Source organism: Fusarium coffeatum (assembly GCF_003316985.1).
Source record: "Fusarium coffeatum strain FIESC_28 chromosome Unknown BRIP53273_contig_186, whole genome shotgun sequence".
NCBI classification, from domain to species: domain Eukaryota; kingdom Fungi; phylum Ascomycota; class Sordariomycetes; order Hypocreales; family Nectriaceae; genus Fusarium; species Fusarium coffeatum.
Genome location: NW_022157979.1, coordinates 1 through 14784, shown reverse-complemented (window position 1 = coordinate 14784; position 14784 = coordinate 1). Strand labels below are relative to the sequence as shown.

Here is a 14784-nt window from a genome sequence, read left to right as displayed (position 1 = left end):
TACGCACAAGTCTTTACAACAATGCAAATCATTCCGCTTTAAACCAGCAGACTCATTATCCACTAATCGATATCAAAGACCCACCTCGTTCAAAATGTCCTTCATCTCACCCAACGCCCCGGCCGACGTCTGGATGTCCGACGCCGAGATCCTTGAAGCCCAACGTCCCAAACTCTTCATCAACGGCATCCAACACGACCTAGATGACCCAAACTACGGTCCCCTCCGCACCACAAGCGCATACTACTCCACCCGCCAAGCTCCAATCGAGCTCTTCGTAGCCGTCAACCGCTCCACCTAAACGTTTGTCCTGCACAAGCAAGGAGAAAATACTTGGCGTACTTATGAAGCTAGGACGACTGGTCGTCTGCCTCCGTGGGTTGCTGTGTTCATTTGTAATCGCATACCTGATGTTCAGGCTGAGTATTTCATTGTGAGTTGTATTCCGCAGTATCTACTTGAGGAGGCTTTGCCTTTGATTGGGAGAGTTGCTGCGCGCGGTGATAGTGAGACGTATGTCAAGGCTGTTCTGGAAGCGCTGGTCAAGGCTTGGGTTTTGCAACCTTCACAGGTTGATGATGTTCTTGCACGGGCCGAGCATCGCGAAATTGGAAAGCCAGACGAATGGTAGGCTAAACATGAGGTACGATCACATTTTCTTTTTTGTCATCCTTTTACATATTTTGCATTCGATTACCAGTATTGAGGGAGTCTCTGGCAGATAACCTTAGTACCTCAATAAAACCATCAAACCCATGCTCTTCTCAATAGTGCTGTACTGCCTAACTACCACTGTAAGTTCGGCCGAATTTCCAAGGGACGTAACGCTCAGGTGGGTCAAAGAAGAAGCAAGACTTAGCTAAGGGTATGATAAGAATTAGGATAGTCCCTAAGCTTAGTACCTAAGCAAGTCTAAGTTTATTTCGTCTCTTAGGCTTTTGCGGTCAATTCTCCGATACCTTGAGGTTACCCAATCTTGATGCATCCTCCACTTGCACTAATCACCGACCCCGTGATCCATCGCCCATCGTATCCACAAAGCATGCCCACAACATCCGCCACATCCTCCGGCTGTCCAAACTTGGGGCTGCTCTGCAACGGAAAGAATTCATCCTGAAACTTCTTGACTGCCTCGGGGCCGCAGTCCATGACAGCGTCGGTCTCAGTCAGCCCGGCCATGACCGCGTTCGCTGTGGTGCCAGCCATGAAGGCATACCGCTCGTCTTTGCCACCAAAGGCCTGGGACCAAGTTCGGCAGAGCGATTCACCGGCGGATTTGGTGGCTGCGTACATGAGTTGATCGGCCCAGGGAAGGCGGGAGCGGACGGAGGAAATGTAGATGATGCGGCTGTTGGGCTGAAAGTACTTTCGTCGGACGAGCTCTTCGACAATGAGGACTGGTGTCTGAACGTTGCCGAGGAGGCTTCGTTGGATCTCATCGGTGCCCATTTCGCCGATGACACCGGGCATAGGGTCGCCCGCGGAATTGACGAAGATGTCGACGTGGCCATCGAAGTGTTCTTGTAGCGCGTCGGCGATGGTCTTGGCGCACTCAGGCGAGAAAACGTCGGCGATAATGCCTTTGATGATATGATTGTAGGGTCGATCGTACAACGTCTTGTAGACGTCCTTTGTGATCTGGTTGTTGAGTCCAGTCGATAGCGACTCGACCCCGTCTTCGCTGGTGCATGTGCCGAGAATAGAGCAACCTCGAGAGGCGAGGTTGTAGGCGATGGCGCGACCGATGCCTCGGGATGCGCCGCTGATGACAGCGACCTTATAGGCCAGCTCGAGTTCGTGGGGAAGTGACATTTTGACGAGAGTTGTGGATGTGGATGTGGTAGTTTGGAAGTGTTTTGAGGTTTGGAAGGCGATGTGCCTAAAAGCGCTGGCCTAGGGTGACGATGTTGAGGGAAAAGTTATCGGTGGCAGGTTCACGGGCACTCTTGCCAATTCATCTTCAACTTAGCAGTGACTCACAGTCGCAAGTATAGGTGCAGTGCAGTGCGGGGATGCTAGCTCTTGCTGTTTGCGAGACTTTGTTTGCTTATTGGATGTCACTGTTTACGCGAGAGGATCGCCAGTGCAACGGAGATCGCCAAGGCGGGCCCCAGGGTGTCATAAGAATTAGCCCCCAAGAGCATAAGAGATAAAATAATTTGATCACCTTGTACCAGCTTAGCCTAGCATTTAGGCTACTTTATCTCTGTAGCCTAAGCCTTGGAGGACATTTCTTGTGACACCTATCTGGCGGGGTAGGTATGGATGTGACCCTTATCTTGGAGTGCCAAGTCGCTAATCTGGCTTGGAGGAGTCATTGTGAATTGTGCAGATCCCGAGAGATTGTGATTGTGACCGCGAAAAATGGCTATTGTTGAAGATTTCCTCCTTTGCCAAGGTTAGTGAGCACAATGCTATTGGGTCCACTAGCTCCAGGTACAAGCTCTCTCGACCCACAGCCAAATCTTGATCTTGATCTCCTCCAGAGCTGAGCTCTCCACCAAAAGTCCAGAGCCAGCACCTCAGTCATCCGGAAAGCGTCTCGCCTGACATTTTACTCGCAATTGTCCCCGGGGCAGAGAAAATAAGCAGAATTGCTGTTTTCATCCAGCTGAAAACGAGAATGTCACCATGCATCTCTGAGTGAAACACTTTTCCAGCCTCTCAGCATGCCGCATCCGCTAACGCCAGTCTAGTGTCATATTAACTTCCACAAACCCCATACACACGTCATAGCCACCAGTAACCACAAGCTAGTCCAACCTCTTTACCTCGGATTCTTCGGACGTCAGCAAATCTCTCAATTGCTTCAAACATCAATTGAGCGACAACAATGGCTTCGGATCAATCCTCAGATACCCAGACAGAGGCGGCTCAACCACCTCCGAAACGCAAACTTCCACCATGGCTAGACCACTTCAACACCCACGATCTCAAAATCTTTATCCGCTGCTGGATCGCGATCTGGGTCATGATGCTCCTAATTTTCATCCACCCATCCCTCGTCGAACTCGGCCAAGCAACCTTTCTCGGCGCAATTCTTCTGTTTGCAGTGCCACCAGCCAGCATCGTTTTCATCTACCTTCTCGGCGCGTTCTCACTTCTTTTGGGTATGTGTCTAGCATGGTGCTGGGGGCTGTTGACTATGAAAGCTGCACTGGCTGCAAGACCTGATTCCCAAACGACTGCTTTGTTGGGGGAGTTGCAGACGCAAGCTGTGCGGAATGCACAGAGTACAGGACAAAGTCCGACCTGGGAGGCGCAGATTTTGATTCATAATGGGTTTATGCTTGATGCGAGGGTTACAACTGTTTTTATGTGTTTGGGCTGTTTGTTTATCTATGCGTTGGCAAGATTGAGGTGTGCGAATCCGAAAACTGTGGTTATGCAGATCTTTGGGACGATTGTTACAGATATCTTCATTCTGTTTGGTCCCGGACTTCCGAGATTTACGGGAGACGTTGCTCGAGTGCTTGTTCTGCCTGGCGCTGTTGGAATTGGTCTAGGTTTGGTGTGCTGCTTATTCTTGTTCCCGCACTCAACCTCGCATGTTGTTCTCAGTGGCCTTGAAAGGCTTGTTCGCATGTCGAACCAAGCGATCGTCTTCACAAAAAAGGGTTTACAAGGAAACAGTAGCCCACTTGCACAACTTCAGGCTAGTAGAGCTGGTATGATCTCAGCCTTCAAAGCCGGACAACCCCCTATCGCATTCCTCCCACTGGACTTCTCCCGCGGTCTCTGGGGCGCGGACGACATCAAAGGTCTACATGAACGCGCGCGCAGGGTTATGTACACAAGTCTTTACCTCATCGATTTCCAGATCGGTCGCGTTCGAAGCCAACACAAAGAAGAAGAGCACAGAAAGGCTGAAGCAGATGGCCACCTTGGACCAGTCATTGGGACAGAGAAATACGAAATTGGTCGTCGTCAGCGACAAGAAACTGTAACTCTTCTGAGTGCTTTCGAAAGACCAGAAGGCGCTGAACTGCGCAGCAAGACGAAGAACACACTCTTGGAAACACTGGCCGAGGTCATGGAGATCGGACCACAGGCAGTCAATCTCGCAGCTGATTATATCAAGGCCGTGAATAACTGTCGCTGGGTCAGAAAGACTTCGCCCGCACGATTCGAAGAACTTAATCGAAATCTTCACGATCTTCTTGCTCGATCTCGAATTGCTAGAGAGGCATGCATCGTCAACACAACGAAAGGCGTTCTCGAAGCACACGCAGAATTATTTGACGCCAATGGGAAACTGAAACCGATTGAAGGAACCGATAGGCCTTTTCTTCCCAGTTTGGTCATCGCTATGGTTCTAGAGGAGCGAATGCTCGGTTGGATAACAGCAGTGGAAAATCTCCTAGAATACATCCTCAATCTCTCCGAGAAGCACACAAAAGTTCGATTTTGGGTACCTTCCCGCATCCAATACGCTGTATCCTGGCTCTTCCACGGGCAGATCACATATCCAGGTCACGACGTCGCCGCAGAAGAAGATCCAGATAAACTAATGGACGGCCAAACCTTTGACGAACAAGCTAAGGAGACAAGACGAAGATTAGAAGTAAGCCGCGGCTACAAAGGGTCCTCCGCAAGACGAAATAAGTTCAGTCGCGTTCTTATGGCGACGTACAATTGGTTTACGAATCCAGCCGGTATGTACGCTTTGCGAATGGTAGTCGTGACAGTAGCGACATCCATACCAGCCGTCATTCCCCACACCGCAGGCTTCTTCTACCGAGAAAAAGGAATTTGGGCAGTCATCAGCGCTCAGACAGTTCTTTTAGTCTACCTCGCCGACTTTACATTTTCCCTCGTCGCCCGAACAGCAGGGACTATAGTCGGCGGTGTGATCGGTATGGTAACGTGGTACATCGGCGCAGGAAGCGGAATAGGAAACCCCTACGGCATGGCAGCAGCAACAGGCGTCGCTATAATTCCTCTTCTTTGGTGGCGTCTGTTTCTCCCTCCTGCATTCCAATTCGCTACTATCATGGCAGCTGCGACGTTTTGTCTTGTTATCGGGTTTAGTTGGGACCATGACCATATCGTGCAGTATGGTATTCCAGGGAAAGGCTACGAAGCATTTTGGAAACGAGTCGTTACTGTCCTGATTGGTTTCTTGGCAGCGTTTATTGTGCAGTTGTTTCCGAGTCCGCCTTCTGGGACTACGCATGTGTGCAAAACGCTCGCCAATTCCGTGCGCAGCTTGTCGGATCACTACGCGCTCTTGATCTCCCACTGGGGTCGTACTGATAGGAACGGCGCTTTGGGTGCAGTCGCCGAGAACGTTTCTATCGAAGTCGCAGAAGTTCTCCTCGCGTTGAGTCCCTCCATCGCTTTACTAAAAGGCGAGCTTAGTTTCGGGCCCTTTGACCAAAAAGTCCTTCTACGAACAAAAGAACAACTCCAATACATGAACCAAGCCCTCGGCGGTTTACTAAACCTCGCATCCACCCTCCCCAAAGAACTCCAAGACCGTCTCGTCCGCGTCGCAGGAATTCTCGACGACCGCTCCATAGGCGATATAATGGCCGTCCTAGCCATTATTGAACAAGCTCTACGAACAGGGTCTCCTCTTCCAGAAAGGTTACCTGCGCCTTTAATTAGGCGGGCGACGGATTTGGTGCAGAGTCAGGGTGATGAGGTTATCTTGACGGCGAGCTTGGTTCAGGATGAGAATCATCGACGGTATTGTGTGGCTGTTACTTTGTATTTGAAGTTTCTTGGGAGTGTGGATGATTTGTTGATTGTGCTTAAGGAAGCTTTGGGGGAGAGACATATTATTTATCAGTGGAATGATATGAAGGAGATTGTTTGAGAAGTGGAAAAGCATTGGTGCAGGACTTTGGTTTGTTTTTTGGGCACTTGAGCGGACTTAGTATCCTCCTTACACAAATTGTATAATCTCGGGCGTAAACTAGTAATAATGATTAAGCTATTCCCCAGATTTACTCTAGAAAATTCTGCACCGTGCTATCGAGTGCATGTATGGAACGCTATGACACAATCCGAAACTCCTCTCACTTCATACGCTCGGCCAAGACTCTCTGACTAGGAGGCGCCTTAGAATGATCAACATTCTCGTTCATCTTGTTCAATTTCTCCTCCAATCGATCACCAATCTCTGGGTCAACGTTCCTCCACATTTCTAGAATATTGTCAGCTTCACTTCGACAATAGCCTGGTCAGCACTTACCAGCTGTCTCCTTCTGAACTCGAGGAAGTGCCTTATTGACATGGCCAGAAAGGTTGTTCAAAAAGACTTCATCTTCGCCCTTATCCTTGAACATCTTCCACAGAGTACGCGGTTGTTCCCAATCCTCATCTGTGACCTCGGAAGAGTAGGCTTGTACTTTGCCAAGCCATTCACTATGGGCGACGTCCGCAGGACCACTCTTGACTTTGCGGAATGAAGAGCGCACTGCGAATGTCAATATCCATACAAGATATCAAGAGCGTGAGACTTACCATAATCAGGGTCGGACCCATAGTTCCCATCCAATCTCATCGGTCCATCACGCTGATAAGGCGAATAAGTATCCAAAGGCCGATTACAAGGCAACTGCTGATAATTCGGCCCAACGCGATACCTCGCTGCGTCGGGATAACTAAACATCCTCGCATGAAGCATAAGATCAGCCGACGGCGCAATTCCAGGAATCAGAGTCGACGGCGAAAAAGCAGCCTGCTCGATTTCTGCAAAGTGATTATCCGGATTCTTGTTCAATGTGAGTTTTCCAACAGGAATGAGAGGATAGTCCTTGTGCGGCCAGATCTTGGTGATGTCGAAGATGTTCCACTTGTACGTCTCTGCTTCCTTAGGATCCATGACCTGCAACATCATTGTCCAGGATGGATAGTCACCTTTTTCGATGGCGTTGTACATATCCTTGACGTGATAATCTGGCTCTTCTCCAGCAAGACGAACAGCATCTTCTTGCGACAGATTCTTGATACCGTCATCAGGCTTGAAATGGATCTTGACATACTTGTACGATCCATCCTCGGGCTTACCAAATTTGAACGTATGATTTCCAAAACCATTTACATTCCTCAATGAAGCAGGGACACCCCTCGGTCCAAAAAGCTGCATGAGACAATGCGCGCCTTCTTGGTTATGATTATGAAAATCCCAAAACATACTCGCGTCCGCAACAGCAGTTTGCGGATGACGTTTATGCGATCTGTTCAGTGAAGGAAACTTGGCAGGATCACGGATGAAGAAAACAGGCAAGTCGTTCCCTACAAAATCCCAGTTTCCTTCCTCTGTTTTCATCTTGAGGGCGAAGCCACGGATGTCACGGAGGGTATCGGAAGATCCCTTTTCGCCGGCGACGGTGGAGAGGCGGGCTAGGACGGGGGTTTGTTTGCCGATGCGGCGGAAGGGGGCGGCGGAACACCAGGATGTTATGTCGTGGGTGCATTCGAATGTTCCCCATGCGCCTGCGGCTTTGGCATGGACGACTCTGTTTTTGTTAGCTGTGTTGAAGAAAATGGTAGGAGGTCAGGGTACCTCTCGGGGATACGCTCTCGGGGGAAGTGAGCGAGAGTCTCGATGAGTTGGGTATCGGCTAAAAGACCAAGACCGCCTCTGGGTCCTTTGAGGATGACGGATGACGTTGGGTCTCGGACTGGCATACCCTCAGCGAGGGTATACACGGGAGGTTCTTCTGACTATCATGATGAATTAGCCGATGCGCAATTTCGAGAAACCGTCTAAATACTCACAGCCATTGTCAATGATATAAATTTATATGAGGTTTACACTAAATAATGTTTCTCAGCATTGGCAAATAATTGCGCGTCGATTGGTGGTCTTGATGGGTCTTATATCCGGCCTACCGGCATTTGAAGTTGTCTAACACACAATTGTGACGTGATTTTTATCGATTGCCGACACATATCAAAAGCGTCATAGATGGCATTTATTATGGGGTTCGACGCGATCATTACGGCCAAAATGGTCCGCGAGGTGGTAATACTCGGTCGCACTGAAAATTGACGACGAGGGTAACCCAGCCGTCGGCTAAGAACACGGCAAAAGAATGTCTACGACACCATCTACGACTCGACTCGTGATGCATTGTATTTAACAATCGGATTGCCAGCAAAAGCTCATTTAAAAAAAAAGACAATAATTCTATGGCTTGTGAGAATCGTATTTAGTAGCAGTTAAAACTCAGAATAATCTCGCAATCATAAATATGGGCAGGCAAACTCATTCCCCTACTCATCAACATCCCTAGGCTCCGCATCCTTAGTAACCCTCTGATACTCCTCAATACTCATCGGCACAAAACTGCTCGGTCTAGTAATAGGCGTAAACCCTTCCCCATGCTCATTAAACTCCATCAACCTCTTCCTCGTAGCCTCTCTCTTCGCATTAACACTATAAACCTTGACACGGTGACAACTGCTTGTTATATGCAAGCTCCAATTCCAGCTATGTCGTACTTCCATAGGCTGCGTGTTGAGACTGTTGTCCCAGCACCGAACGACTAGCTCCATCCAGCCTTCGTGGTCGCAAGGGACTTTGCCCTTGAAGGTGCGCCAGGCGAATTTGTGCTTTGGGGAGAGGTTTTCGATGGGTACGGCGTACCAGACATAGCCGCCGTCTGCTGAAATTTCGACACGTTCGGGCCAGCGACCTCCGCCGGAATATGCCCAGCCTGGATATGTTAGAAATGTTGGCAGCGAAAGGTAGGCTGTGACTTACCTGTGACTTCGATTTCTCCATCGTGTATGACAACTTCCTTGTTCCAGGGTGACATGATGGCGCTACTAACCGGCATCTCCTGAATTTGGATGCCCACTGCACGCTGTCAGCATTCATCCTTGAGTACGTGATAGGGTACTCACTTGTAGGCAGCTGGTTATGCTTTCCAGTCTGCTGCTGAAAGTACAAATATTCCCTACTCTGCACAGGCGCCAAACTCGGCGTCTCAATCGCCTTGACTCTATAAAGCCACTTACAGCTCCTCGCGCCAATATACCCCATAACAACCGCCCGAACAGGCGCTCCATGGATCTTGGGCAAAGGCTCCCCGTTCATCTCCCAAGCAAGAATAACCTCATTAGCCCTGACTTTTGACCACGGCACCGAAACAACATAATTCATACACTGCCCACCCTTGAAGTATGTATCCGCACCATAAAGCTCAAGATGCTTCGCGCCATCTTTAAGACCGCCGCAGTACTTGATTACCTTTTTGAGGGACACGCCTGTCCATTTCGCTGTGCCGATGGCGCCTTCGGCCCAGGGCGCGTTGATCATTTCGTCGCCTTCGCCGGGGTATTCGATGATCTGCTCCAAGCGACGTGTGCCACTGCATTGTAAGGTGACGAGTTTGGTGATGCGTGGGAATTTGGATTCGTCTTGAAGATCGGCGAAGGTAAGAGTCTGGGGATTGTTAACAAGACCGTCAAGACGGAGATCCCAGGCTGATGGGTCAATATCTGGGATACCGCCGTGGTTGCGGACGAAGTGGAGGTTGTTGGGCATGATGTAGTCTTTTGTAAGAAGACTCTTTGGCCCTTCGCCATTGTAAGGGAATTCGAGAAGGTGAAGCATATCCGGGTGTTTTTCCTACAAAGGTTAGCTCGACATACTCCCTCCAACTGGGCGCATCTTACCTTGAGAACAGTCTCCCAACTAATCTCAGGGAGCTTCGTCAAAGCCCCTCCGATAGCCTTGTGCCATAACTTCCACCTATTTCCTTCCAGGACAGGATTCGTAGCAGGAAGAGGCTCAAGCTGAAACTCCGGCGGCGGGGGAAACTTGTACCGCTTAAAGCGCTGTGCAGCTTTGACTTTCTTCTCAGGGTAATCTTCCCATTCTACGTATCCTCTCCAACCTTCACGCTCATCTTGGACGTCAAGATCATTGTCGCCCGAACTGACAAGCTGTGAAGTGTCGGAGGGCTTGAGACTGTGTGCTTCCGTGTTGACTTGGATACTGCTTTGGTTGCGGATGCCGAGACGGGCTGCTTCGAGACCTTGCTCGAGTACCCACTCATCTGGGCGCTAAAGCTTTTGTTACTAATGAGTTAATCTTGAGAGTGATTGGATAATGGTTACCTGCTTGTGAGGTACAGACTCACGACGGTAAGGGATATCGGGCTGCATTTTGTCGATTGGCTCAAAAGTCAATTCAAGTTCCAAATCTCAAAAGTGAAATCAAAATCACAATTGCTTTGCAATTCCTCTATGTATTTTATCTTTCGCTGAAATGTCGCTACCATGACGAACCCCCAGTGCTGTAGGTACAGTACAGTACAACCCCATGCTGATCAAGATGACGCCAAGAAATCGCGATAAAGTCGTCACCAACTACCGAGGAACCCACATCTACGCCGATATGGCTGTTTTAATGGTGGACAAACGGGTTTTGTTCAAGCGATGTAACTGTTAGTAACTTGTTTACAAGCAATATTGCAGCTTACCAATTGAGTGCTTCGGAGAGGATCCATGGATTGGACCTACAGTGACGTCTTCCATTTTGCCGAAGATGCCGTGGGTCGGGGATCTTATATAATAGAGATGCATGCTTACAGAGACGCTGAGAAAGCGTGAGATATTGGATATCGCTGTGACATCTGCTGACTGGCGATGATATGATCCGATACTCACTTCAATTGCTGCTGATAAGAGAATAAAGTTCAATCGCTGACAGGTGAATGCCTAGAGCTCAAGGTGCTGGTGAAGCTTGTGGTATTCCCGAAAGCGGGCCCCGTCGATCACCACCGAAACCAGCGAAACTTCTATTAAAAGAACTCAACTTCACATGTTCTAATCCCCGTCTCAGATATTCTCGACTCAATTGGACTTCGGCTTGAAATGGAAAGTAACAACGTCAATGATGATGCCTCACGTCTAGAACCATTCCCGCCGTGGCAAGACCGAAAGCAGCGGTGATCAGACACGTTTTACCCTGGAGCATTCCAGCCATACGCGCAAAGGCCCCTGCCCAGCCACAATAAAATTCCGATCTTTGCTAAAACCGGGAACTGAGGAATGCGATTGTCAGGGACAGATGCCCTTGCATCGAGGTTTCTTTCTGTAACGTGTGGCGCTGGTTCGTGCAGAGGAGAGATTGCGTGGCTTAACGGTTAACGGTGATGGGGTCAAACAATTGTTCATCATATGGGTAATTATCATCAAGCCTTCAACAGGTCGCTGTAACATGCGTAACAGGCGTAAATTGTTCCAATTAATATTGTTATTATTGCTATTGAGTTGAACTTCTCCTTTGTGGCTATCACTAGCATCAACACGATCACCCAGCTCGATGAGTATGATGATAATTAAAAATGATGCCTTACCCTAGAACATGACATGACATGACTTCCAATTGACAGTGACATGTTTCTTGGCCATTTTTAGAATCATGACAGGGTCCTCGGCCATCCCAAATGTCCCAGCCTTGACAGACACTGTCGCTGACGAATGTCTCAAACCCAGCCAGCTAGGTGAATGGAGTGTCAGCTCACAAGACACCAAGAAACAAGTTTGACAAGGCCGACAAAGACCTTGTGAGAACTCAACTACCGAGCTCGACCCCTATTCCAGCCTCGCTGATATCATCCCGCGCGTCAATATTTCATCTTCCCGTGCATCAACATCTCAAGTTCCCGCTCTCATCGTAGACGCCAGCCACTATCGTGAACGAGATGTCTCACGACCAAAACTCATGACCACTCTGTAACAAGTTTTTATCAAGTTTCAGTAGACACTTTGTGACGAATGACTATCGAAGGATCATGCTCTGACATCTTTTCCGGCCGTCGTTGAGGCTGGACGTTTCTGAACTCTGTCCCTCCCAAGTGCCCGGTCTAGCCCGGACACTAGACCACATCCACAATCCTGTCTAAGTCGAGAATCACCCTATTCCCTTGGCACGTCAGACTGAACATCAGGGTCTCAAAAATGTATAAAACATATTGAAAGCCTCAACACCAACCATTAATTCTCATCACTCACTTCTGTTCCTCATCTCACATAGCCTACTAGGCTCTCTTTGTTTCATCTCCTTCTTATCTCTTTACAAACACGCAACACTTTCTTTCACCATGAAGCTCTTTACCGCTCTCGCTACAGTCATAGGTCTAGCAGGTCTAGCCCAAGCTCACATGGAAATGATATACCCAGCACCCTTCAAGAGCAAGAAGAACCCCTACGCCAACGGCGACATCGACTACAGCATGACATCTCCCCTCTCCGGCAGTGGAAGCAACTTTCCCTGCAAGGGCTATCACTCTCTTTTCGGCACCGCAGCAGGTGCACCAACGGTTTCCTGGACAGCTGGTAAATCGTACAACATCGAAATTCAAGGCGGCGCAGATCACTCCGGTGGAAGTTGCCAGGCCTCACTCTCTTTTGACGGAGGTAGTTCCTGGATCGCTATTCAGTCTTGGATCGGCAACTGTCCCATCGCTCCGACTTCCAAGTTCAAGTTCACTCTTCCTATTGATACGCCTGGCGGTACTGCCATCTTCGCTTGGTCTTGGTTTAACAAGATTGGCAATCGCGAGATGTACATGAACTGCGCTGCTATCAAGGTCAAGGCTAGAACTGGTACTCCCAAGACACCAATGAGCAAGCGCCCTGCTATGTTTGTCGCCAACGTAGGTAATGGATGTGGTACCAGGGAGACTGTTGATCTTATGTTTCCCAACCCCGGTCCTGATGTTTCTTTGAATTCGCGCAATACTGGTCCGCCGGTCGGTCAGTGTCCAGCTGGTTCTGGAGCTGCTGTTCCTACGCAGAAGAGCACTACCAAGCCTCCCACCAAGGCCACAGCCACCAAACCGTAAGTGCATTGTCCTCAATTGGATGATCTATACTAACAATCTCTAGACCTGGCGGCGTCTTCATCACAGTCCCTACTCCCACAACCACCAAGAAGACAACCCTCAAATCAACCACTCGTTCAACTTCAACAAATGTCATTCCTCCTGCACCCACCAAGCCTGCCCGGGGTCTAATTACGCCTGGAACACCCTGCACACCTGAAGGGTACTGGAACTGCGTCAAAACCGGTACAGCATTCCAGCGCTGCGCATCTGGTATGTGGTCAGTTAGCATGGCTGTCGCGCCTGGAACAAAATGTGTACCCGGTCAAAGCATGGAATTCAAGATTGGATATGCATAATGTATTTCTTTTTGTCATTTCCTTTGTTGAGATACCTAGAATATCTAGAGTAGAGGATAGATAATATGGGTGACGAGGTTAACGCGGCACGTTCATTAATAAATATTACATTCCATTCCTTAACAATTATGAATAATCACATGCCTCGGACCGACACCTCCCTCCAATTGTGAATGTTTATTTCCGATGCTACCGAAACTTGAGTCATTTTTTTCCGAAGTGGAGAAGATAGCGCACACTGATCTTCAACAACAACGCTACTGACGATGGCGACCACGACGCAGGATCCTATCGAGCCGATTACGGCGGAGCAGCATGCTGAAGAGGAACATGAGCTTGAGTCGTCAGATTTTGACTCGGCGACTTTGTCTTCTAGTTCGACGAGTTTGAACACGAGTATTTATCAACATGCTTTTGAGAATGGACGACGGGTGAGTAGATGATTACATTGAAAGGTGGTGATGGTGGGCTAATTGGGTGAAAGTATCATCAGTATCGTCATGGAACGTGAGTAGACTGTGAGAGTAGTGGATGGGTGCTGATTTGGTAGTTATCCCATTCCCAATGATGATGCTGAGCAGAATCGCGATGACATGAAACATGCCATGATGCTGGAGCTTACAGAGTAAGATTTCAACGTCAACCTGGAATGGCCATTTTCTTACATCTCCAGTGGCAAATTGTTCTTCTCGCCCATCGTCAAAAATCCCCAGAAGATCATCGACCTGGCCACCGGAACAGGAATCTGGGCCATCGACGGTAAGCCATCTCCAGATCTCACTCATCAATGCTTCTCTAAACCATCCAGTCGCCGACAAGTTCCCCAGCGCTTCAGTAGTAGGTGTAGACCTCAGCCCAATCCAGCCCTCCTGGGTCCCCCCAAACCTAAAATTCCTAGTCGACGACATCGAAGACGAATGGATGCACGGCGACGACTTTGACTTTGTGCACATGCGCTGCATCAGTCCTTGGTTGAAGGACGAAGTCAAGGTTCTCCGTCAAGCCTACGAGTATATCTCCCAAAACTTCCCTCTCACCAACATACTGACAGAGCGCAGACATATGAAGCCTGGCGCTTGGATCGAAATCCAAGAACTAGACGCCCGCGCCAACTGCGACGATGGATCCCTTCCCAAAGACGCACCACTAGCCAAATTCTTCGATACGGCTACCGAAGCAGTGGCTTCCTTCGGCATGAAATTCCGCGCTGGTGAGAATTTGCGTGAACCGCTTGAGAAGGCAGGATTTGTCAATGTCACCTGCAAAGTCCTCAAAGTCCCCATCGGCACATGGGCAAAGGTAGACACCCTCCCCAATATTTATTCACCCTATACTAATAACTACTCCAGGACAAGAAACTCCGACTCATCGGGCTTTATCTCAAGACTGCCGTGAGTGACATGTTCGGTGCCATGGCAGCCAAGCCGTTGCGCAAAGTCATGGGTCCAGAGGAAATTGAAGTCTTTTTAGCTGCTGCGCGAAAGGATTTGCACAACGTGAATTATCATGCTTATGAGAATTACTATTTCTGGATGGGGCAGAAGGCTGAGTGATGCGGCCCTGATCGGGTAGTTGTTAGTGCAGCAAGAGCAAAAGAGACGAAATAATTTAGTTACCTTATGCTATCTTAG

General features: G+C 49.0%; 7 protein-coding genes across 7 annotated transcripts; 4 read left to right on the top strand and 3 right to left on the bottom strand.

The window, feature by feature from the left end:
- Nucleotides 1–94: 94 nt before the first annotated feature.
- Nucleotides 95–301, top strand: FIESC28_08119 (uncharacterized protein; the record flags this gene model as incomplete). The annotated part of the gene is made up of 1 exon (XM_031162258.1): nucleotides 95–301. The coding sequence occupies one exon, from the start codon at nucleotides 95–97 to the stop codon at nucleotides 299–301; it is 207 nt and encodes a 68-aa protein (XP_031013649.1).
- A 665-nt stretch (nucleotides 302–966) lies between these two features.
- On the bottom strand, nucleotides 967–1812 carry FIESC28_08118 (uncharacterized protein; the record flags this gene model as incomplete). Its single annotated transcript, XM_031162257.1, has 1 exon — nucleotides 967–1812. The coding sequence occupies one exon, from the start codon at nucleotides 1810–1812 to the stop codon at nucleotides 967–969; it is 846 nt and encodes a 281-aa protein (XP_031013648.1).
- A 1021-nt stretch (nucleotides 1813–2833) lies between these two features.
- Nucleotides 2834–5821, top strand: FIESC28_08117 (uncharacterized protein; the record flags this gene model as incomplete). Its single annotated transcript, XM_031162256.1, has 1 exon — nucleotides 2834–5821. One exon carries the CDS (start codon nucleotides 2834–2836, stop codon nucleotides 5819–5821), a length of 2988 nt encoding a protein of 995 aa, XP_031013647.1.
- A 202-nt stretch (nucleotides 5822–6023) lies between these two features.
- On the bottom strand, nucleotides 6024–7737 carry FIESC28_08116 (uncharacterized protein; the record flags this gene model as incomplete). The annotated part of the gene is made up of 5 exons (XM_031162255.1): nucleotides 6024–6151; nucleotides 6200–6424; nucleotides 6472–7469; nucleotides 7517–7677; nucleotides 7732–7737. 5 exons carry the CDS (start codon nucleotides 7735–7737, stop codon nucleotides 6024–6026), a joined length of 1518 nt encoding a protein of 505 aa, XP_031013646.1.
- A 492-nt stretch (nucleotides 7738–8229) lies between these two features.
- Nucleotides 8230–10128, bottom strand: FIESC28_08115 (uncharacterized protein; the record flags this gene model as incomplete). Its single annotated transcript, XM_031162254.1, has 5 exons — nucleotides 8230–8672; nucleotides 8720–8815; nucleotides 8863–9589; nucleotides 9637–10026; nucleotides 10081–10128. 5 exons carry the CDS (start codon nucleotides 10126–10128, stop codon nucleotides 8230–8232), a joined length of 1704 nt encoding a protein of 567 aa, XP_031013645.1.
- A 1943-nt stretch (nucleotides 10129–12071) lies between these two features.
- On the top strand, nucleotides 12072–13153 carry FIESC28_08114 (uncharacterized protein; the record flags this gene model as incomplete). The annotated part of the gene is made up of 2 exons (XM_031162253.1): nucleotides 12072–12811; nucleotides 12859–13153. The coding sequence occupies 2 exons, from the start codon at nucleotides 12072–12074 to the stop codon at nucleotides 13151–13153; spliced, it is 1035 nt and encodes a 344-aa protein (XP_031013644.1).
- Nucleotides 13154–13419: 266 nt separating this feature from the next.
- On the top strand, nucleotides 13420–14706 carry FIESC28_08113 (uncharacterized protein; the record flags this gene model as incomplete). The annotated part of the gene is made up of 6 exons (XM_031162252.1): nucleotides 13420–13584; nucleotides 13638–13660; nucleotides 13704–13778; nucleotides 13827–13912; nucleotides 13962–14452; nucleotides 14503–14706. The coding sequence occupies 6 exons, from the start codon at nucleotides 13420–13422 to the stop codon at nucleotides 14704–14706; spliced, it is 1044 nt and encodes a 347-aa protein (XP_031013643.1).
- Between the last annotated feature and the right edge of the window lie 78 nt (nucleotides 14707–14784).